General features: G+C 37.5%; 2 protein-coding genes across 10 annotated transcripts in view; one reads left to right on the forward strand and one right to left on the reverse strand.

Moving 5' to 3' along the window:
* LOC104211426 (aspartic proteinase Asp1-like) lies at positions 1 to 3,480 on the forward strand. The gene is made up of 9 exons (XM_009760477.2): positions 1 to 306; positions 1,134 to 1,251; positions 1,411 to 1,637; positions 1,858 to 2,091; positions 2,177 to 2,315; positions 2,391 to 2,585; positions 2,669 to 2,741; positions 2,966 to 3,050; positions 3,140 to 3,480. The coding sequence occupies exons 1-9, from the start codon at positions 125 to 127 to the stop codon at positions 3,252 to 3,254; spliced, it is 1,368 nt and encodes a 455-aa protein (XP_009758779.1). The 5' UTR covers positions 1 to 124; the 3' UTR covers positions 3,255 to 3,480.
* The window catches only part of LOC104211425 (kinesin-like protein KIN-7C, mitochondrial), a 27,176-nt gene continuing 6,168 nt past the window's right edge, over positions 3,198 to 24,205 (reverse strand). For 2 of the 9 annotated variants that reach the window (XR_011400278.1, XR_011400276.1), the window contains exons 4-29: positions 20,289 to 20,341; positions 19,382 to 19,447; positions 19,211 to 19,264; positions 18,911 to 18,970; positions 16,926 to 17,004; positions 16,207 to 16,274; positions 15,472 to 15,531; positions 15,168 to 15,272; positions 14,836 to 14,940; positions 14,569 to 14,676; positions 14,328 to 14,471; positions 13,684 to 13,866; positions 13,335 to 13,505; positions 12,365 to 12,601; positions 11,313 to 11,453; positions 11,086 to 11,211; positions 8,621 to 8,671; positions 8,468 to 8,515; positions 8,077 to 8,385; positions 7,263 to 8,000; positions 6,351 to 6,440; positions 5,692 to 5,765; positions 5,452 to 5,511; positions 5,185 to 5,313; positions 5,023 to 5,082; positions 3,198 to 3,564 (exon numbers count right to left, since the gene is read on the reverse strand). Coding sequence is in view for 3 of the 9 variants with exons in the window: in XM_009760473.2 (XP_009758775.1) it covers positions 5,875 to 5,904; positions 6,351 to 6,440; positions 7,263 to 8,000; positions 8,077 to 8,385; positions 8,468 to 8,515; positions 8,621 to 8,671; positions 11,086 to 11,211; positions 11,313 to 11,453; positions 12,365 to 12,601; positions 13,335 to 13,505; positions 13,684 to 13,866; positions 14,328 to 14,471; positions 14,569 to 14,676; positions 14,836 to 14,940; positions 15,168 to 15,272; positions 15,472 to 15,531; positions 16,207 to 16,274; positions 16,926 to 17,004; positions 18,911 to 18,970; positions 19,211 to 19,264; positions 19,382 to 19,447; positions 20,289 to 20,341 (3,026 nt within the window). In the remaining 6 variants the exon portion in view is untranslated. The other 7 variants (XR_707120.2, XR_707121.2, XR_707119.2 and 4 more) reach the window with 7 other exon arrangements.

Raw genomic sequence — 24,205 nt, forward strand, 5'->3', positions numbered from 1 at the left:
TTGTTTTCCTTGTCCTTAGCACGAATTGAACTTTTTGCTAAGCTTTTCGAGAACAAGAAAGTAGACCCTTTTCTAGATTTGCTTAAACTCTTTTTGGATTTTAGTCCACTGTCCAAAAATCACCATGAACGGGAAATGGAAAGCACCATTTTGCACGCTGTTGGTGTTGTACTCTCTGCTTCTATCCGCTTTATTTCAGAGCTGCTACTCTGCCTTTCATCTGCCTCGTCCCATATGGAAGAAGCAGCAGCAAAAATCTGGTTCCTCTTTTGTGTTCCCTCTCGCTGGAAACGTATATCCTAAAGGGTATTCACTTCTTTATTATGTATTTGGAATCTTGATTGTCAATTAGCTTTTTAAAGTTTTTTTACTTGGTTAAAGTTCACCAATTCTTGAAGGGTTTTCTTGGATATTTTTTTTCTTAAGAATTTGTGTGTGTGTGTGTGTGTGTGTGTTGTAATTAGTACTGTGTTTGGTGATAAATCATGGATGTTTCTTTAGTAATGCTGGTTTATATTGCTTTGGTTTACTAACTGGTACTGTAGTAGTCAATATTGTATGAAACAAAACTCTATTGATAGTTGATACTTATTATGGTTTGTAATAATAGTAGGAGTGTTGGCTGGTGAATCATACTTATATTGTTTGCTCATTGGGAAGAAATTGAAGAATAGTTTGAAGAGAAAAGGGGGAAATATATGAGAATTGGGGCCAATACAGTGAAAAGAAGGGATTTCTGATCTCAGACAGATGATCAGGCACTAATTCCTACTTTCTACTTGGCAATATAGTTCCTTCTGAATCTTGGCTTTATGATAGATATTAAATGAATGTACAAGCGCTGAAGGGAAAGCTGTGACTGATTTAAGTGATTGCTTCCCGTGTCTAAGCTTTGTAGACAGAGTTATCCAATACCTGTAATGGTGGGATATAGTAGGTTTCCGGTGGATTGGGCAAGGTCCACATAAGTTAGCCTAGGCACCACGTTTATTAAAAGACCAAAAGAATTAGCAAAAACAAAGAGATTATCTGTAAGTTTCAAGATCTGACATTCATATTTTTTCTTCTGTCTGAAATTCTGAAATAGACATATTTCATGTACTTTCTTATCGAGGTGCTCTCTTTAAGTGCAGGTATTATCAGGTGACACTTGAGGTTGGCCAACCTCCCAAACCTTACTCTCTTGATATAGACACTGGTAGTGACCTAACTTGGCTGCAGTGTGATGCACCTTGTGCGAAATGCACCCCGGTATATTACTGCCTTTTCCTTGTCTGTAACTTAAATCTTTGAAGTAATGAAAGACCATTAATTCATCTGATATTTGTATGCCATTATATTATTGGATGTTCAACCCTAAAGCATTAGCCTATTTTGTCTTAACATCTGCATCAATATGCACCATCGCAGGCCCCTCACAGTCTTTATAAACCAAATAAAAATGTTGTCATGTGTAAGGATCCTTTATGCACGTCCCTTCACTGGCCCAAGAACCATCCTTGTCATGGCCTGGATGAGCAATGTGATTATGAGGTTGCATATGCAGATCGTGGTTCATCCTTGGGAGTGCTGGTCAAAGACATGTTTCCACTACGATTTACCAATGGTAGCATTGTTGTGCCTCATCTAGTATTTGGGTGAGAAACATTTAATGTACCTTTATTGACCTTAAAAATTCTTAACTCTCGATCCTTTTTATTTCTTTCACTCATATTCTTTTGTTAAATATGTGATGCTTCTAATTTGTGAGCTCCTGAATTGAGTCATCTTACATACTCTTTGACACCAAGTTTTTTTTTATTGATGAAATTGTTTGCTTTGCCAAAAGAGAAAAATTAATTGAGTCGTCTTCTGCAGTTGTGGTTACAGTCAAGAAGTTCCAGCTTCTACTCATCCACCTTTTACCGATGGAATTCTTGGTCTGGGCAATGGAAAATCAAGCATTGTATCACAATTGAGTGGCTTGGGTCTTATCCGAAATGTAGTGGGTCACTGTTTAAGTGGGCAAGGTGGAGGTTTTCTTTTCTTTGGCGATGATATTCTCCCCTCATCTGGAATTGCTTGGACACCAATCGTGCGAATATCTTCCGAGTATGTCCTCTACTATGTTATAGGGATTTTATATGGAGCATGTAAACTTTCTGAGCAAGATGTTGATGTATTACTATGATTTCAGAAAGCACTTCTCTTTGGGACCAGCAGAGCTCTTTTTTGATGGACAGGCCACAGGAGTGAAGGGCTTTCCTGTAATTTTTGACAGTGGAAGTACCTTCAGTTACTTTAGTTCTGAAGCTTACGATATTTTGGTATCTTCGGTAAGATGTGGAAGTGTTTTTATATTCCGAAATGCTTGACTTTCTGTCCGTGCACTTACAATAATCTATCTTCAGATAAAGAAAAACATAAATGCAAAGCAGCTGACTGATGCAGTGGATGACAAAAGCCTTCCTGTGTGCTGGAATGGTTCCAAATCCTTCAAATCTGTTAATGATGCCACGAGCTACTTCAAGCCATTAACACTGAGTTTTATGAAAGCTAAGAATGTTGAGCTTCAACTTCAGCCAGAGGCCTATCTTATACTTACGGTATGCACCTTTTCAACTGCTCCATAGGCTTTATATTATGTCTGGACTATATCAATAACTGATTTCTGCTCTTATTCTCTCAGGAGCATGGTAATGTATGCTTGGGCATATTGAATGGTACAGAAGTCGGATTAGGAAATTATAATGTGATTGGAGGTACAAAATCAGTCTCCACCGTCCTGCTAAAAGAATCCACGTACTTGCAAGGCTGTGTATTAACATTTAGAAATAACGATGGAATAGCATCAACAAAATGAAGAGAAAATGCAGTTCTTTATCTGTATGAATACTTGGAGAAAACTAGATTTTGATAAGAGGTGGTATCCAAGTTTTTTGTGCATTTAATCTTTCTCTTTCTGATTTTTTTTTCTCATCTACAGATATTTCTCTACTGGACAAAATGGTGATATACGATAATGAGAAACAACAAGTTGGATGGCTTCCAGCAAACTGCAACAGGCTACCGTATTCCCCATAACCTTTATTTACATTTTCTTGCTTCTCACATTAGTTGGATAGTTTATTCCTCACCAAAAAACATTTTTCATGAACAGTATCAGTCGTGATCATGGGGAATATTATTATGATGCATACCCTACCAACATGGGCATATTCGAACAGATATGTCCTGCAAAGTTTGATTCTTCAAAACAGCAGGCAAGAAAATAAGGTGACAAAGTGAGAAGCTAATGCGTGCTTCGAGCCATATTCTGTACATGTTGTAGAGTAACAAATGTAATTGGTCAGTCATTGGGAGTACAGATGTTGTACAGATGTTTTACTGAAATGTTCTCTATGACTACACTAAGGATATAAGGTGTATCCCAAATACAAATAATGGTACAGGTCTAATCAACGAATCCTCTCCTGGCTTTGAGTATTACAGTTAGCTATACACTTTGGTCCCCCATTGTGATTGCTGGTTGTATGAAGTTTTGGCAATAAACGATGAGTTGACCAGTTGACACTTGGCTTATACCTGCGAGAAATGGAAACTAATATTAGATGGGCACTGCAAACAATTTCTTGAAGGCTACATAAAGATATAATAAGATGAAATCGTAAACTCAAATGAGTTCAAGTGGCAGTTTGGAAATAAATCACAAAGGAGTAAGGCATTAGTGCTGAATCGCAGAATTCATCTGGGAAAGAAAAGAAATATAGCAAAAGATAACTTTACTTTGTTGAAATCCCAGCTAAATCACTACCTGTATTGCCGAGAACCAATCGTGTTTTTAGCACGCTAAAAGAATTGCTCGAGTCAAGAAGCAAAATATGATTAAAGTGGGTTGAAAACTAGAGGTTACTTTCTGATGAGCATCAAACATTAAACTTTATTTTAATCTCCTCGCCAGAAACAGAACATAATGTAACGGAAGAGATTTACGTTTAAGGGAGTGGGACTCGCTTCTGAACAACCCAGCATTTGGCAATGAACATAATTTTTTGCCAGACGAAGGGCTGTAGACGGTATACTGGAAATATAAGCTGGGGCCTTCATGATATTGCTGTACTTTCAGTGTTTTCTAGAATATGATTTCTATAGACCTTGCCTGCGTTATGATTTATCAAGGCCATCCCAGACTAATGCTTTTGGTGGATTCTTTACGAGCTGTCATATAGAGGTTTACGAAGATGGGTTTTTGAACAAACAGAAATGAACTTCAGTTCTTAAAATCTCCTTGCAGGCTTTTTTTTTATCTGTGTTTTGGTTTCTCAGCACATCCCAAACTCTAACGCTTTCAGTATTTTATTTACGAGCTGTCATGTAGAGATATTCCATTGTGTGGCAACAAGAGCCTCGTGCACTAATTGACGATATTAACCTAATTACATCGAAGAAGAAAAACTGATAGCATGATTATAAATGTGGTGCAATACTATATTGATACACATACAGCAAAGCAATTCATCTATCCATCCTGGAAATGAAATTTTTTTCATCTAAGCAAACAATCAGTTTGTTGTGGCACAGTGACAAAAGGGAAACAATCAGCATTCAATTTATTTCAGCCATTCAACCAAGAAACATCAGTGTTGATTACATCTAATTTTGCTAAGTGTATGAGATTGGAGACCCGCCTTAGCTAAACACATTTAAGGATTATGCTAACAGAGAAAATCGAGATAGAAATCAAACTTCACTGAATAAAAATGCAAGTCAATTTCGTGGATGGAAGGTTTTAAATCATGTCATTATCTTACCGATGCATTTAATCAATTAGTCATAGGGACCGAATAACATATCTATCTCTACAACAACAGCGACAACATACCCAGTATTATCCTACACCGTGGGGTCTGGGAAGGGTAGTGTGTACGCACACCTTACCCCTACCTTTGTGAGGATAGAGAGGCTGATTATGTTATCTCTAGAGAAAACATAATCAGGCCATTGACGAATAAAGTCTATTTGTGTTAGTTGTGGGAAGCTCACCTTAGATGTCCGGGGGGTCAAGGAACTCCAAGCAAAATGCTATAGAACATCGATTAAGCACTGCATATTCAGAAGAAATAATTGTCAATGCGAGTCCCAAGTGGGGAAAAATAGTTTTAAGAGGTTTTTCCAGTTAAAACAAGATATTCTTTTTCAAATTACCATCTCTTCCTGATCCAGAGGGAAAAACAAGAGGTAAGCCTATGCACTTATGGAAGGACATTTGAATATGCTGAGAAGAAAATACTAATTGTCTCGACAACCTTATACGAGATACCAACTGATCCACACCTAATACCACACACCAATAAAGACCAAGCAGACATCCTCAATAAAAGATGTAACTAAATTCTCTTACACTGCTCATGGGAGTGCTGAACTTTCCAAGACATTTATAAGTTCAGTGGTAATCACAAGACAATTTGATACCCGTATCTGAAGCAGCTGTAGCTTCAATGACTCTGATATCCCGGAAAGATGATGGATCAGCTGGCCAAGTTCCAGAAGGTAATAAATCTAATGAACAGCCGTAGACTTTTGCTCAATGCGACCAGACCCTCATGGAAAGATTAAAAATAAAAGGAACTATGAATTATTGCATGGTATGCACAACAACAGATTTTTCTAGACAACAATAACCATAAAGTAGTGACACAATTGAGTTTTAACCTGTGGTGGACATGGAAAAACACATCATCAATGTTTTCTGCATTTCAACAGTCAAGGCTCCAGCTGAAACCATCCTAGAGTAATGAGCGAATCAGCTCCTAGCTACACTGCAAATCTACAAGCCAAGTCTTGGGAAAAGCTCTCAAGCTGGATTACTAGGACGCCAAAAACTACATTAAGCTTTCAACTGTGAACCTCCTTTTCCATGTAGATCTGTTTATGTATGCTACAGATGTCAATCTGTGAGGTTGTTTCACAGACATGTAGACAGTTCTTCCACTTAGTCAATAATCAAACTTTCAAATATTTGATTTGCTTAGGAGGTTCATATCTGGAGAACCTAGCACAGAGAATACTACAGCAGTGTCCCTTAAATATCTTTAGTTCATTAAATAAACCATATATTGAAGAATTACACACGTAAGATTGAATTATCTAGGACTAGTGGTCTTTTTGATAGAACATATATTACTATGACTCAAAAGCATCATCAGTTCTTCCTGGTAGATAGAATTTCAGATGGAAATTCTTGGAAGACGACATGAGCAAAATACACAGTGACAATTGATCTAAAGATACTTAACATAATCACAACAAAAGTGGAAAAAACACTTTCTGTTTCAGTCAATTAACAAATTTAATGCAGGGAGCGCTCTAACCTTTGCACGACAAATCTTGGTAATGGCCTCAACGTGAAGGCTTTGCAGCTCTTCGAGTGCATTAATATCCAAGCCACCCAAATCATCACCCTAAATCCAGTAAAAAATGTGATTTATCTAGTGATATCCAAATAAATGCCACATCGATAACATTGTGTCTCAAGTGAAGAGTGCAAAATGCGACAAGCACAAGACTCCCGAGTCTTTAAGCAAGAAGCAATGCTCGCAGTTCTTCATAGTAAAGCTCACAATTTAGAGAGAAAAAGTTACCCAACATATTTGCAATTAAAGTTATTAATTTCGGCATCCACTAAAGAATAATGACTATAAATCTTAACAACTCAACTCGAACACCATTAAAATGTAGTTGCAACACGCCCACAAAAATATAACCTCAATTGAAAAATTGATAATTACTTTTCAATTTCATAGTTAATTGCTCTTGTAATTCTTCTTAATTAGCTTCAATTGCAAGAGCCAGTTTTTATTTTCCAAACATCAGGCTATAAATCAAGAGTTAGGGATAGTAAATGAAGCATGGAGCAGACAAGAACAGGAAAAAAAACTCATTGCTATCAAAAAACAGTAGAAGTAACAAACACTAGAGAAGCTCCCAATCAAAGTTAGCCAAATAATAGTCATTTGATGAAAGTGTTAGTAGTTCACAGAATTAGTTAGTTAGCTACAACGTTCACAGATTAGTTGGTCAGTAGCATTCAAGAATTCTACTCTCTCTCTCTCTCTCTCTCTCAAAAAATGGGTAAGGAATTCTTCTTTGGAGTTTTTAGAACTCTGCTCTCCATCATTTGCTCTACAAAACACGTGAAGTAATAGCAAGGTAGTAGCTTCGGGGAAAAAGCATATTATTCGGACACCAACTTAAATAAGGCGTGGAAATGGGGAAGATCATACCTTTAATCTTGAAACTAAATCATCTAGTTCCTTGCACCTTTTCCTTTCCTTATGGTAACGATGCTTCAATTGTTCCAATGCATCCGCAGCAGGAATGTTTTCAAATGTCTCACTATTATTAAATTTTTTCTCCAAATGACCATTGGACAAGGAAATGTCATTTCTTAATTTTGCTTCCAAGATATTAGACACATCAGACCCCTCAAATGAGACAGTCTCAGGAACAGGACCAGATTTCCTCATCTTTGCAACAAGTATCCACATATTGGCAAGCTCATTCTCCATATCTTCTTTTCGCCTCTTTGCTTCATCAAGTTGTTTTCGTAGTTCACTTTCTATTTTATCTCTCTCATACAATGCAGCAACCAAAGAAGCCTCTCTTTGATGTCGTGCATTCAGCTCTTGCTCCAACTCATCCACCGATAAGAAATCTTCTGTCTTCCTAACATGGGCATCAGGTCGACCTCCACCATCACCATCTTGCTTCATATCAAATGAAGCAGATCTCCTACAGCAGTTATTTTTGCAAGGGGCATCTTTTTCAGCAGCGAGTTTGGCATTGAGGTAAGAGAGCTTTGTTACCTCTTCAGCTAAGTTTCGGAGCTCAACTGCTGCTGCTGCTGCCAGCTCTTTTGCATAAGAAGCTTCCTCAGCTAGCTTTTGATGGTGAATTTCTAACCCTTCCTTCTCCTCGACAATTTGCTCCTTCTCTTGTTTCAGGGACTCTATCTCAGCAGCCTACGAAGAGAAAAACATGAAATATATTATATTTATAAAAATTGCATCAAAAGCAAAAAATTAAAGGAAAGCCTACCTGTGAAAGAAGCTGAGAGTTCAAGAATGCATCAATACTGCATTCATTGGGGACTTCGTGCACAAGTCTTTCATTTGATCTCATAATACTAGTTTGAGTACTTTCATTCGGAGTTCTTTCTTCATATGAACAAACCCCAGCTTCCCTTTCGAGTTTAGCTTCTGTATATTCATCCGAATACACTGCTAGTGTGGCAGCGTCATGATCTGCATCCTGTTGCTGGCACGCAGAACTTTTTTCTGATAATAAGGAATCAAGTTGTTGCCTCAGCAGAAGGATAGTTTCTTGCATCTCAGAATTCTCGGACATCTTCAGGGACCAAATGATTTTCATTAGAGTTCAGAAGAATGTAACATCAGAATAGCAGATCATAGAAAGACTACAAATTTACCTTCACGTTTAGTTGCTCTTGCAGTACTCTGTTGTCTGCAGATTTAATCTTTTCATGATGACAAACTTAGTCGAGTTAGTCCAGCAGCATTTAATTACGTAGTTAATATCAAATGTTTGAGTCTAACCCAGCTCAAAAAAAACTTGACCATACCTCCAGCTCGAAGGTCTTTTCATTTAGCTGAGCAGCTAGCTTGGACAATGCCTATATTTAAGTAAAGTTAGAATTCAAATTATATTCTGTGACAAGAAACGACACATGGTAAGAAACTAGTCATGGACTTGGGATGTGTCCTGCAAGCACTAACTGTCCTGCAAGCAATAACGTAGCCTTTTGTTCTTCCATCTCTCTTACTCTCCTGTTTGGTCTAGGAGCAAGACACATTTCAGTGAATAGTGTTCCTCTTTAATTGGCTGCTCATATCTTTTGATAGGCAAACATTGATCTCACTAAAGAGGTATCAACAGATGCTGGACAATTACAGTCAAAAGGGTACATATAGGATATACAACAACAACAAACCCAGTGTAATCCCGACCAACAGTAAACACAAGAAAAAAAACAAAAGACACTATGTGTAACAAAGATCTAAAAATAAGAAATACAAGAATACTACTAACAATACCGGTAAGAATGACACAATATGGAATAACAAAGGTCAAGGAACACAAAAATGTAAGAATAATACTAATACTACTGGTACGATTAGGAGAAACCCTCGACTACCTATCAACCTACAATCCTAATTCTCAATCTCCACACCTTCCTATCGAGGGTCATGTCCTCGGTAAGCTAAAGCAATGACATGTCCTGCCTAATCACCTCTCCACAATACTTCTTTGGCCTACCCCTACCCTTCCTCAGACCCGCTATGGTCAACCTTTCACACCTCCTAACCGGAGCATCAATGTCTCTCCTCATCACGTGTCTGAACCATCTCAGCCTCAACTCCCGCAATTTGTCTTCCACAGGGGTCACTCCAACCTTGTCCCTAATAACTTCATTCCTAATCTTATCTTTCCTGGTATGCTCACACAACTACCTCAACATCCTCATTTCGGCTACTCTCATCTTCTGGAGATGGGATTTCTTGACTGGCCAACACTCAGCACCATACCACATAGTCGGTTTAACTACCGCTATGTAGAACTTGCCCTTAAATCTTGGTGGCACATTCTTATCACACAAAACACCAGATGCGAGCCTCACTTTCATCCACCCCGCTCCAATACGTTGTGCAACATCCTCGTCAATCTCCATGTTACCTTGGATAACAGACCCAAGGTACTTGAAACTATCTCTATTGGGAATGACTTGTGTACCAAGCTTCACGTCTGCTTCTGCCTCATGCGTCCCCTCACTGAACTTGCACTCTAAGTATTATGTTTCGTCCTACTCAACTTGAAACCTTTAGACTCCAGAGTATGTCTCTAAAACTCCAACCTAGCATTAACCCCACAGCGCGTCTCATCAATCAGCACTATATCATCTGCAAATAACATACACCATGGCACCTCCCCTTGGATTTGTCGAGTCAACACATCCATCGCCAGAGCAAATAAAAATGGACTAAGAGCCAATCCGTGATGTAACCCCATCAACACTAGGAAGTGTTCTGAGTCTCCTCCCAATGTCCTCACCCGAGTTTTAGCACCATCGTACATATCTCTAATCACCCTATTGTATGCTATTGGGATGCCACTAACCTCCAAACATTTCCATAGGACCTCCCTCGGGACTTTGTCATAGGCTTCAATGAACGCCATATGCAAGTCTTTTTTCCTCTCCCTATACTGCTCCACCAGTCTCCTCACAAGATGAATGGCTTCTGTGGTCGACCGTCCCGGCATGAATCCGAACTGGTTCTCAGAAATAGACACGCTTTTCCTCGCCTCCTCTCCACCACCCGCTCCCAAACTTTCATAGGATATAGAGCAAGACACAGATGATAATAATCACCAAGGCTTGGTGAATTGTTTTAATTCCTCAACTATAAGCTACAATTCCCAACAGCATGGACATGAACCTTCGGTGCAGCACAGGATAGCAGAATGTAAGACCCTGAAAACACATAGGCCATTCCAGGTAAATTAGGCAGTCCCATTCCATTAAAACTTTGCATTACTCAGTTTGCCAGGGAGTTATATTAGAGTTCATTAGGGATTTTACTTCCGAGAAACTTCTTTGACCTAGGTTTAGGGTTATGGTCATATTGGAAACTGTAAGATTCTTAAAGAATATGCTACAAGAAGAGTATTTGCCAGAGATGGAGGTGAAAAATGACAAGGATGAGCTCAAGAAGGTCAAACAAGCCTTCAAAAAAGGATGGTTTTTTCGTTCAAATTGGGTGAACAGTGGAACCTTCCCTATTGTGAACCAAACCAACAAATGCAGAAAAGCAAAAGAATAAAGGTTTTTACTGAACTTGGCCCAATTCCAATTGAATCGCATTGGTCATCAATCCATCAAAATGCTATAGGATTATGGACTTCATCAATTTAGGCCCGTTCTAGATTAGGTAGCTGCTTCAGAGTTTCACTACAAATATGTATGCTCCTATAAAACTCCAAACTTTTCCAAATAGATTATGTATTAAGTATCACTTTTTTCAAATTCACCTGAGAAATCTCAATATTGAGTGAACCCTGATGTGTCATTTCTACTGATCCAACCATGCGTTGCTCCAGGCGACGCATCTGAAATTTTTTCTCTCTGATTTCATCCTTTAAGTTTCGCATTTGCTCCTAATCATGAAACAATTATACAGGCATGATTACTCATACACATTCAATATCCATCATATCTGGGAAAAGATTATAAAGTTCAACGTCAATAAATGGCTAACCTGAAGCTGCAAGTTCTCAGGATTCTTGACTGATTGCTCTGATACTCGTTTAAGAGAACTAACACATAATGCAACCTCACCAGCTAGCATCTTCACTTGCTCGTGAAGAAGATCCATTTGATCAGTTACAGTGGTCCCAGTCTGCAGAAGAAGATTGAGCATCTTAGCAGAGTTATAAGCAGAAGACAACTATAAAACCATTATCCATGAGATTGCATACAAGGCTGACAGTTTACCATACATTAACAACCTATAGAGTGCACAAAGAACATGATTTTGGGAGATGTCATGACATACAAAACCTGGAAGCCAATTGTATCTTTCTGTTTCTAAGCCCCTTTAACCTGAAGTGAATTTGATCTTGCATCTTAAAGGTACCAGTAGCACATGCATTAAGTTAATTACTTCCGAAGAAAAAATTAAGCAGTTCTCTAACCAAAGGTTTCCAGCTCTACCTATTTAAAAAGAAACACCTATAACTCCAACTGCTCCAACTGAAGATTGAACATCTGGAAAAAGCATCTGTAACCACGTAATCAACTCTTACAGCAGAATACAAATGAGTTTGAGGCCTTACCACAGCCAAAACGTCTGATATTTCCTCAAAGTTAATGAAGACACTAAGGAGGACCAGATAACATGACATTTGTCTTAGCACAAGAAGTAAAGAAAACCACGGGTTAACATAAGGTAGCTTTTAAGAACGGGCAAGAATCTTCTTTAAAATTTATTTAAAAAATGCTTAATTTTGTATATATTTAAACTTTTTAAATAGATAAGAGGACAAGTTCAGGTTGAAGGAGTGGGTGCAGAGCTGAGAATTTGTTAAAATAACTGCAAGAAACCAGCTGGGTAAAACACATGAATGAATTTACTGGATCGACTACATTTTATTAAATTACATATTATTGAAGAAACAAGGTACGACATGTCATCTAGTTCCATCAACTACCCAAGACAAACTAAGTTCTACAAAAAAAAAAATCCAAACTGCTTTTCTTCATTCTTCATATCAACTAACCAGAAATTAAAACAAAATTAGAAGAACTTACTGGTGGAAGTCGACCTCCAGTAGCTGCACTGAACAAATCACCTGCTTGGGTTCTATCTGGGACAAAGTCTACCGCTTGAACATCATCCCCTCGCTTATTAACAGATCTTCTCCGCCCTTCCTTCATATCACTGAATGTAACTCTACTTTGCAATGACTTCAACGAGAATGCAGGTGAACCACTTGCAGAGCTTTCATAATCAGCACTTGGTGATGATCCAATCAGATTTTCGGGCTTCTGTAGCATAAACTATGCATTAGTATGTTTTTCTAAGAGTCAAATGTCTTCCATTGACATCATACCAAGACGGTAAATCATTAGTATCTTAGAGCAGATTATTTCTAGAGCAAGGAAATAATCATTGTAAGATGGCAGATTTTTTAAAAATTAACTTCTGAATACATATCATTGTTGAAGGACAAACACTGAAGATATCAGGATAAAACTTCGATACTTAGGAGACGAATATTATTGTGCTTCTCTTTTCCTTTTTCTTTTGTTTTGTCATTTAGTACTACACAATCTACCTTTTAATTTTGACAATGATGTTCCATTTCATGCTATAACAGATTTATTCTTCCATTTTAAGTCTTGGTATGGGAAATTCTTCCAATGCATTATCCAACCCGCAAAAGTGAAAGGATGGATTCTTGTATCTCAAAAGTATGCCAACCAGAAAAGATTAATCCACCTGCTATCCGTCAATATCATATTCTTCTGATATCTAGCTAACATATCTTAAGAGTTAAATCTTTTGCGCGCAACCTTGCATATGCCAATTTCTTGCATGCTTAACTTTTCCTTCTTTGTTTACGTAATAGGAAACATTCACATTTTATTTTACCAGCTGGAAATCAGTGATTGAGATTCGCTGTTGCAGTAGCATTAGAAATTTATGCCGCGCACTAGTGACTTGTCACATTCTGAAAAGGTCTTATATGAAGAGGATTGAGAGATATTAAAAGTTTACTTTTAACTTGAACCAGCCAAGCATCCCTCTCCTTCTGTTTCTTCTAAAATCTTTGACCAATTCATCAAGGTTTGTGACACCCTCTCTTCCATCGGCTGATAGTTCAGAGTCAATGCTTCCAGCATCCTCATCTATCATGTATTCTCGTTTTCTATCCGGTAAGTAAGCCAGCTGCATGATCAGTGAAGATAAACATGTACATCATGATAGAAGATTTATGAGCATACGGGTACGTTTAGCAACATAAAGCGCTCTATATATGGTAATATGTCTTTAATGCTTTTGTAACACAAAGTATTATCAGTTCGATTACTAGTCAGCACATTATGTATAAGAAGCTAGCTGTTACCTCATCTTCTCCGAAAGAATGTCTGCGTCTATGGCCAGGCTTTTCATGGATATCAGGTTGCATTGTACTTTTTGTAGAAACTAAGATTAGTTTAGTTAATCTTTGTATCCTTCCCATCAATGCTGCTTTCGCTTGTTCCTCCTCTTCCAATCGTGATTGTAACTTCACCTGCCCAGCCTCTAACTGCATCACATATAGAAAAAATGAAAAATATACACCAGTTAATTAGGCATGTAACATAAGTCCTAATATCCTGGGAAGCTGCCTCTTTTCTTCTGTGTATATTTTTTTAAGTGATCACTGCTTTTTGTTTTCTGCATATTTTCTTGTGTGTATCTGCTTGGGAGTTCATAGTTTCCCAACAATTTTATACAAAAAAGGTATTTCCTCTGCAAAAAAGGTGTACCATCCCTTGCTGCATAATCTAGACCCTATGGAGAGAGGAATCAGAGATGTTGTTTTTTTTTTAAAAAAAGCAAGCAAAAATCTTATTGATGAGCTCCATGAGTTCTAGGTCCACAGGAGTCTCTGTTGATAGAGACGTGGATCAGTTGGACGAGACTGTTACTAACACCATCTATATACAAAAAGGTTTTCTGGAGCTTCAGATTAACAAGTACATGGTGTGTATTAATGGGACATACCTGGAGCTTCAGATTAACCAGATCATCTTCACTGGGTCCCACTTTCTGATTTTCCATAATGCCACGCTTCAGAAGATCAAGCTCTTGTTTCAAACAGGATATTTCTCTCTGATACTTTTTGATGAGAGACTTCTCATCTATAATCTGAAATAGTTCAAAACACATGAGGTATAATTGCAATGTAAATGGTTATGTTATAGCAATAGCATTTTGCTCCTTATGCTTCCCCACAAAGTCTCACCTTATTCTGTGATGCTTTTATTTCCACATGCTTAGTTCGATGAGCAAATTTCAAGGTGTTGTGTGTCTCCTCTGTGTTGCTGGAGGCTGGTGTTACCGTGCAAATGAGCTTTAGAAATATCCAAAAGAGTGAATCAGTGCTTAGGTTTTTTTCTTTTGCTGGGGTAAATTGAGAAGGGGGAGTCCGTGCAACTCAAACTCAGAGTTCGGTTCAAAGCACTGTAAGAAGATAATTGACAGCTGGCAAAGCTGATTTACTACAACTTACGGAAACTAGACCATGTCCACTGAGTGATGACTGCAACAGACGTGTAAGCTTTGAATCTCGATATGGGATATGAGTAGATTTTTCATCTGTTAGTTTAGATATAACCTGCATCATTGAATGTTGATAAATTGATATACAAATTCCAGCACTATACTCCAAAGGTAACAGCTGAAACAATTAATTTGTGCATTCTAAAGAAGAATTCAGTGTTCAATCTGGGGGAAACGAAAGGGACTGTTGATTCAGGAATAGTTTTAACCTAAGATGAAGTGTAAGGAGACATATAGACAAGGGAAGTTCTCATGAGTAAAAATACGAAAGAAATAGCTTACAGTGCCAAGAGTGAGTAAGCTCTTGTTTATGAATGAACCTTCTTTCCTTCTTAACCCAGTTGTCTCAGTCTTGGAACTTTCAGAGCCTGCCAAATCAATCAGATGCTACAAAGAAGATTTGAGTAAAGCATGCATGAACAGCATAGTGAGGACAGAACGAGAAGATAAATTCTAATTACCCGAATACCATACTGACAACTTTAGTCGAAAGAAAATGTATAGTCTAGTGAACTATAGGCTATAACATCAAATAGCTAATAGGTAAATTTCAAAAACAAAATGAGTCAAAAGTAACACTAGCTACCAGCTGCGACAGAGCTACTTCTTCCCCTTGATTGCCTCCTCGTGAACTGCTTTCAATTGTCTGGCACAGAAAACCACTTATTAGATAGTGCAAATTTGACTAAAGGAACATCATTTTGTGACATAAAATGGGACAAAAGAAAAAAAATACATATAATTACAAATTGAGCATCTGCTGTATAGTCAGCAACATGATCAACTTCAATTTTATCAATAATCAAACAGAAGATGATTTCATGAATTTTCCTTTATGAGCCGAAGACAACATTCAAAAATCCTAGTTCACTCCTCAATTTCAGGCCAAGGATCAAACTCTGGCAGCTTTAGTTAAATTGCATCTCTATCTTAAGTCAAGGCAACACATTGAGTTAATTACCTATTTTGTCTTTGCCCCTAATTCTTTAGTTTCAAAACATATCAAAATTACCGGAGTACCCAAGTGGGACTTTAGCAATACTTTCCTTAAATGTGTTGCAGAATTATTCACTTTGGGTATTGAGCTACTATGTGCAAAATGTTTTTTCGTCACCTCCATCATTTACTTATGCTGCACTAGTCCTACACAAAACTACGCTCGAACATGGGATAATAATCATTATCTATGAATATCCAATAACAAATAATTAGATAAGTGTTTATCAGCTAGAACACAGCAAAGAAGACATCCTTGTCATTTTCTGAATGCACAGAATACACTAGAACATAGTTTCAAGGGAATGAATGAGATAGCTATTACCAAAGTAAATATTGTATGGCTCCGACTGCTCAGTAAATTAAAGTTGTTGGAACCCACATGTCTATGCTCTGTTTCAATGTGCCATCAAAGCCAAAGATACATGTTAAGAAGTTTCCTTTGGCATCTGGTGAAATGGTGACACATCAATACTTAGTAGAAAACAAGAATATCAAGGTCACATTAATGCTTAAGATTTTCTGAAGAAGACAAACCAAGCTAATTGATTATTGCAAAATTTGCTTTCATTGGAGATGGCTTGGGTGATGGGCATGCTTTTTGGGAGAGATGAATATTTATCAGTACATGTCAAGATAGGTGTAGATGAAACTGCAATTAAACAAATATTGCCAATTGTTTTCTAATATATAGACCAAAAATTAGCACTATACATGAGATAGAAGAAATAGAAGATGTTTTGAAGGTTTGGCTGATGCGGTTCACAATAATAAGCAGCAGTTTCTAATACTTCTTTTTCATGTAATCAAGACTCGTATGAAATATGTTAAGCTATCGAATTCTTTAGTGATGTTCATCTGTAAATCCCAATATGAAGGCATTCTGGCACAAATTAGTACCACAGCCTTCTGATCAAAGAATATGATTACTTATATAAAGCATCACAAATAGGTTACTGCAATGAGTAAAAGCAACATGGGCTTGTTACATGCAGGTAATGATAGCAATCTCTCTTTAGATTATAAATAGACGAGATTTACAACCTTCCCCAGATGCTATTAAGGAAAGTGCATGAGCAGGGGACAGAACAACTTCCTCCTTGATTCCTTCAACATACGTCCCCTGCATCTTTCAATTAAATTGTTAAAACTTCAAATGATAAGCAGCTTTCAAGAAAACTAATCACATCAAAGAAAAAAAAAGGAAAAGAGCTCCCAATTTCATAGGAATCAATATAACTGACTGCTTAAAAGATAGCTCCCTCACCACCTTTCAGAATAGAAACTGGAACATGGAAAAGGAAGTCCACATGGAAGCAAATGAAAAGAGAATAAACAGGACTTCAAAGGCAACATTGGACCCAAAAAACTAAACTACAGTACTCTTGCAACTCAGGGACCGTATCTCCATTTAGATGCTGCATAAACCTCTGTAAAGACCATTCAATTCCAAAAAAGTGGACAACTAAGAGATCCAAATATCCAAGTTAAAGCATAAGATTCTATGAAGATTATTTTGTTCCTCCCGTGTAAAAGATAATCCAAATTGACAATAACTTCACAATGTTTATAGCTGATAAAGAGCTAATCATTAAAAGAAAAAGATAAAAGAGCTAGTCATACAAAGTATACAGTATTGATGCTTTTTCAATCCCTTTCATGGTTTTTTGTTCCTATATTACACCTCGACTTGCTGCACTTCGTTATCATTTTTTATTTTATTTTTCAAAAATGCCATTATATTTGCCGCTACACCAATCAGTTTTAGCTTCTGACTACATCAGATGTGTTAATCTACAAGAAACTACAAAAAAATAACAGACAACCAAGGCTTTGGGGAATGTAAACATGATTTTATTAGACAAAGTGTTAAGAAAATGGACCTTGGGCATATCTCAACACCAAAAACATAACTCATAAAGTGAGGATTTCCCATGACAGCGGACAACAGTCTATTCTCTCAACCAATGCGAGACACTTTCTACCCCCTCCCACAGACGCCCAAGGTTGAAACATTTGAGGTGTGAACAACATAACATCAGGGCTAAAAACCGAGTAAAACCAAGAATAAGGATAGATCTGGCTCTAATACCATGTGAAAGAGTCACCGCATCGAACCAAAATTTTTAAGGCAATGGTTGGAATAGGGCAAAATCATTTAAACCCCTTACAAAATTGATGACCGACAAGTGTTGCATTCTCTAACACTCTCCTTGCTCCAATTCTAAGGCTTTGCACATGTATTTGATTTGTTTTGACTTTCCTTTTTTTTTTTAAGCTGAGAGAAGAGTTCAACAGGAGCGGACCTTGAGTATAGAGAGAGATATTACGCTCAACAAGCTAATAAGTGTTTTTGGAGAAACAATAATGGATTGATGGGTTAAATTAAGGATCCCCCCTCCGGGGGGGGGGGGGGAGGCGGTGCATATAATGGATTGAGTTGAGAGAAGAGAGAGAGAAGCCAAGAGCGATAAAAAAACGTGAACAAAGAGAGTTGGTGTGAAAATAGGCTCATCAAACATTGATATAATGGACCTTGGGTCTAACTCAACCCCAAAAGCTAGCTCGATGAGAGGATTGTCCAAGATATATAAAGGACAGCAACACATTCTCTCAACCAATGTGGGACACTTAAAACAAGAAATTAGTACCATGCCTATAACATGAACCAGACCTAATAGCAAGTAATAGAAGGATTAGCATAAGCATTTATTCTGAATCCATGTCAAATAAAACTTCAAATAATTAAACTTGCTTCGATTGAAATCCTCTGTTCTAGGGTGTCATTTAGCGTAGACATCCATTAAAAATGTTTGGTAAATTTACCATTAACCAGATCATAAATACAGAAGTTCAACTTCTAGGGAGTAGCTTGCTCCAAGGAATTAGTAGAAGAAACTAATGCATATGAATAGAGAATAAAAAACCACTACCGACACATAAAATTAAGATTAAAGAAAGTTTATTATATGATAACATAATTTGAAATAAAACACAGACAGCCATGAATATGACTCATTCAAACAAACCTGTCCGTCTTCTCGTACCCTTAGATTCTGTCCTGTTGGATCAAGCAAATCATTGATGACCTAAAATGAATGTAAGGTCAATCTCAATGCATTGGAATTGAACCCTAAAATGAGAAATGAAGACACCATCATGTACCAATATGCTGAGTTTTCAATTTTATTTTGCTAATTTGTTTAAAATGCAGCATGAAACCCTTTAACATGTGCCTATTTGAGCAGCTTATCACCTTGATTTTATCGTAGATGTTGCTCTGATGAGAACAAAAGCTACAGCTAAAATCAAACTAGTGTCTCGCTTACCTCATTGTATATTTCAAGATAGGATACGCGAAGGAGAAACTCCCGCCCAGGTGTCTGATACAATACATTTGAAAGTCAGCTATAAATTAGAAATGTTCTCTAAATAGTATTAAAGTTCATGAAACTACAGAATCAATTTTTACTAAGCCGTGAAAACAGGGTAGCTAGTACCTCTTGTATAATGCCAAAGACATCCTTCACTGCTAGTGGAATAATACCGGGAGACTTTTGCTCTCCCTATATAACATGAGAGGCTTAGCAAAATGTTACAGATGGAAAGGGATATATTTCTGTCCAACTTGACCACGGAGCTAACAAATAACTCTTACATTCAAGAACCAGCAAATAAAATCAAAATCAAGAAACAAAGTTTGCATATCAATACTGGAGCTAACAAATAACTCTTACATTCAAGAACCAACAAATAAAATCAATATCAAGAAACAAAGTTTGCACATTCATACCACTTGATTGAAAATCACTCCTGTGAGTGCAATGAACAAGCATTCTGCATGAAACAAACCTCTTGTATGGTGACACCCTTTTTAAATGTTTCTTCCAAATATGGCTTTGTATAGAGTCAAAGTGGCCACTCACCAACAATTAAGCACTCACCCCTTCCCAAAGAAGTAGCTTTGATAGTTTACGCGAACGATACCGATTACAGGCAATGCTAATGAAAAATCATCAGCACTTAAATCTGCTGGAGGTGAAATTTGATATATATATATATTAGTTATTCACTTATTCTACGGTTTTCTTGTCTATATTTTTGTAAACACTATTTAATTCTCCAATCACTTGAGGAATAATCAAGAAGTTCATTCTCCAAATCTCTTCTTTCTCCTTTTTCATATTCTTTGTAACAAAATCTTGCCTATACAACTTTGCAAACATTAGTTCCTTTTAGATGGTTGCGTGTTTAATTTTTCACTGCAAGCAAATTGACTAACATGTTGGATGTATAATCATTTTCAAAATGTCTACACTGTTGGATCTATCATCTTAATCAAGTGAACACACCAAAAAGCATGGCGGGAATTAAAATGACTAATGAAAACTTAACGAAATGACTTACATGCATTGTATGAGTCTTTCCGCTGCTAGTTACACCATAAGCAAACACAGTTCCTGCAAAACATTTAAATACAACAAAGATAACTGTGAGAAAGCACGGGAGAAAATATTATTGATATTATTCTCATATGTTAAACATGATACAATGAGCCCTATATATATACATAACATGTCCTACTCCTAATACATATGGGATTAGGGTTATTTACTACTATTTACGTAACTATTCTAACACTCCCCCTCAAGCTGGTGCATATAAATCATATGTACCGAGCTTGTTACATATGTAGTTAATACGAGGACCAGTGAGGGACTTGGTGAAAATATCTGCAAGCTGATCATTCGACTTCACAAACTTTGTAGCAATATCTTCCGAGAGTATCTTTTCTCTGACAAAGTGACAGTCAATCTCAATGTGTTTAGTTCTCTCATGGAACACTGGATTTGACGCAACATGAAGAGCAGCTTGATTATCACACGCAAGTCCTATCTGATTAATCTCACCAAATTTCAACTCCTTGAGCAACTGTTTGATCCAAATTAGCTCACATGTCGCCATAGCCATTGCTCGATATTCTGCTTCGGCACTAGACCGAGCAACCACATTCTGTTTCTTGCTCTTCCAAGACACCAAATTTCCTCCTACTAAGACACAATATCCAAACGTAGAACGTCTATCAGAAGGTGATCTTGCCCAATCAGCATCTGAGTATCCAACGATCTGCTCATGGCCTCGATCCTCAAACAATAAACCTTTGCCTGGAGCTGATTTTATATACCGAAGAATGCGAACAACTGCATCCCAATGACTATCACACGGAGAATTCATAAACTGACTCACAACACTCACAGGAAAGGAAATGTCAGGTCGTGTCACTGTAAGGTAATTTAATTTACCAACCAACCGCCTATATCTTGCAGGATCGCTAAGAGGCTCCCCTGTCCTCGCAGAAGTTTAGAATTCGGATCCATCGGAGTGTCAACAAGTCTACAACCTATCATTCCTGTCTCCTCAAGAATATCTAAGGCATACTTCTGTTGTGAGATCACAATACCTGAGCTAGACTAAGCGACCTCGATACCCAGAAAATACTTTAGTTTGCCCAGGTCCTTGGTCTGAAAGTGTTGAGAGAGATGTTGCTTCAATTTAGTAATATCATCCTGATCATTGCCGGTAATAACAGTATCATCAACATAGACCACCAGATAAATACAGAGACTCGAAGCAAAGTGCCGATAAAACACAGAATGATCAGTTTCACTCCGAGTCATGCCAAACTCCTGGATAACTGTGCTGAACTTACCAAATGAGGCTCAAGGAGACTGCTTTAGACCATAAAGTAACCTGCGCAAGCGACATACAAGGCCACGAGACTCCCCCTGAGCAACAAACCTAGGTGGTTGCTCCATATAAACTTCATCCTCAAGGTCACCGTGTAAAAAGGCATTCTTAATGTCCAACTGATAGAGAGGCCAATGGCGAACAGCAGCCATGGATAGAAAAGGCGGACTGATGCTACCTTAGCCACGGGATAGAAGGTGTTACACCCCATATTTTCGTACGTGAGAGTATTCATAAGTCAATTGATGTAAGCTCAAAAATGAGATCATCCTCGAAAGTACATAATGTAAGTTAATCATGTTACCTTGGGGGTTACAAATATTTAAGATCAGGAATAACAAGTATCAAGAGTGTTGGAAGGCTTAGAAGCTAAACGAATTGAACAAAATAAGTTTCGTCGAAAGTCGACAAGCGGGAAAAGTTATACTCCCTCCATTTCATATTAAATGAGGTACTTTCCTTTTTAGTCTGTTCCAAAACAAATGACACATTTCTAAATTTGGAAATAATTCAACTTTAAACTCTTTTATTTTACCCATTTACCCTTAATGAGAAGCTTCTATAGCCACACAAATGTCATGGCCCCACAAACTTTTTACCCTTTAAGCTTTTAAGACCACAAGTTTCAAAAGTCTTCTTTTTTTTTTCTTAAACTCCGTGCCGAGTCAAACTACCTCATATAATATGAAACGGAGGGAGTAACAAATACTTTTGGGGAGATAATAGGGTTCTTAATATGATAAGGAAGTTATTTTATGAGTTATTTTAGTCGTATGAAAGTCGTGTGTTACGTTTTGAAGTCAAGCAAGTCGTGAAACAAAAGTTGGCAAAGGTCATCACAAGTTACATTCATAAATATGCTGAAAATTAGGTCAAATGTAGCGGAGCGTTTCTCCCAATATACTTGGAATTACGGGATGATCCACATATAATATTGAAGATCTATGAGTCCAGCTTTTAACGCATTAAAAGGTTTGTCGATACGACATCGGAGTAGAGAGATATTTGCAGTTTCGCGAGATTGCACAGATTGTATAGCTGACAAGTAAGTGTATCACTAAAGCTTTTTGAGCAATACATTTCGTGTGTTACATGAGGTATTTTTGGGACATATTATATACCAAATTGAAGGTCTTGGAATCTAGTTTCCAACGCACTTAACCATTCTCTCATACGATACCCGGATGAAAAGTTATAAGCATTGGAAGAAGGACCAATGTTAGGGTGCCAAGTAGCACCTTTTTTGACTTTTTAACAAAATGGGATATTTACATCCCTTATCTTGTCTCTTTCCCTATTTTTCCAGAGAGCACGACCAAATAACACCTCTAACCTTCGAACAAGATTATCATCCGGGGCACGAAATCAAGTAGCGATAACATTAAAACGATCCCTACGACATAAGTATCGCTATACCGCCTCTCTTTTTTCTTTGTAGTTCGATTTTTGCAAGGTACTTCATAGTTAAGAAACGTATAATTTTTGTAATTAAGTGCTTAAATATCAAGGAAGGTTGATAAATAGGTTTCCTAATAGTTGGAACTCACGGGACAGTGATTGGAAGCCGTGAGTTCGATTTTTTTCCACTTTTAGTGGGTTGTTTTGTAGTCCATTTATGTTGGCCTATTTTACTGCTAATTTATAGAGTTTAGAAGGATAAAAGGGCGTGGAGAAACGCCACATGTGGTAGGGTAGTAGGTTGGTCGCTCGTTGTTATAATTCCAGGCTAATTGACAACTTGTTGATTGGGTGTGTGATGGTATATTTGGGGTTTTTGTTGTATTGAAGGTCCCAAAGTGTAATTAGGTTGGTTTTGAGTTGTTGATTGTATTGTGTTTGTATCTCGCCTATAGTAGGCTTGAGGGAGCAGTAAAATTAGGGGAAATGTTGCCCGTTTTATTTTAGAATCAAGTTATCGTTTGAGATACGTAATACACTAGCGCCATATAAGTCGTACATGTATTTCTTTGTTTTAGGGTTGGCGCGCTAGTTATCATAAGCTTGTTATGGAGTTGCATTGACGACTTGAGGTATGTTAAGGCTATCCCTCCTTTCCTTTTGGCATAATCCATATGATATAGCGAAACGAGCAAGCACGCAACTTTTACAAATGATTCTATTCTTAGAAGTACTAGGTTTGCCTATGTTCTGGACTCCCCATATATCCTACTATCATATCGTCTGTTCATGGGTCTCATGACGTTCCGAGAAATCTTACTAACTTACTTCATTATGCATTGCATTCGTTTATAGATGTACATTGACCCATGACCGGATGGCGTTATATACGCGTATATTATATGTATATGGGATATGGGAAAAGGTTATAGCGTTATATACGCACCACCACCTGATCAGCTGGTATATGTTGATGATTTTGCCCGCAGTGACTGAGATGATATTATGGGATGCCCTCAAAGGCTTGATGATGTTATGTACGCATATACCTATGCAAGAAAAGACATTTATACGCACATGCATGACATTATAAATGTTTCATGATTTATAGAGCTATTCAGACTTACAGGTTGAGTCCTTTATTTCATGTTTCTTTCATGTCTTTTACATACTCGGTA

Source organism: Nicotiana sylvestris, chromosome 6 (genome assembly GCF_000393655.2).
Source record: "Nicotiana sylvestris chromosome 6, ASM39365v2, whole genome shotgun sequence".
NCBI classification, from domain to species: domain Eukaryota; kingdom Viridiplantae; phylum Streptophyta; class Magnoliopsida; order Solanales; family Solanaceae; genus Nicotiana; species Nicotiana sylvestris.

Bases quoted from the DNA above. Each gene is read 5' to 3' on its own strand.
- LOC104211426 (XM_009760477.2), top strand. From the start codon at position 125: ATGAACGGGAAATGGAAAGCACCATTTTGCACGCTGTTGGTGTTGTAC. The intron at 1,638-1,857 runs GTGAGAAACATT...CGTCTTCTGCAG, and splicing joins GTGCCTCATCTAGTATTTGG to TTGTGGTTACAGTCAAGAAG. The intron at 3,051-3,139 runs GTATTCCCCATA...TTTCATGAACAG, and splicing joins GCAAACTGCAACAGGCTACC to TATCAGTCGTGATCATGGGG.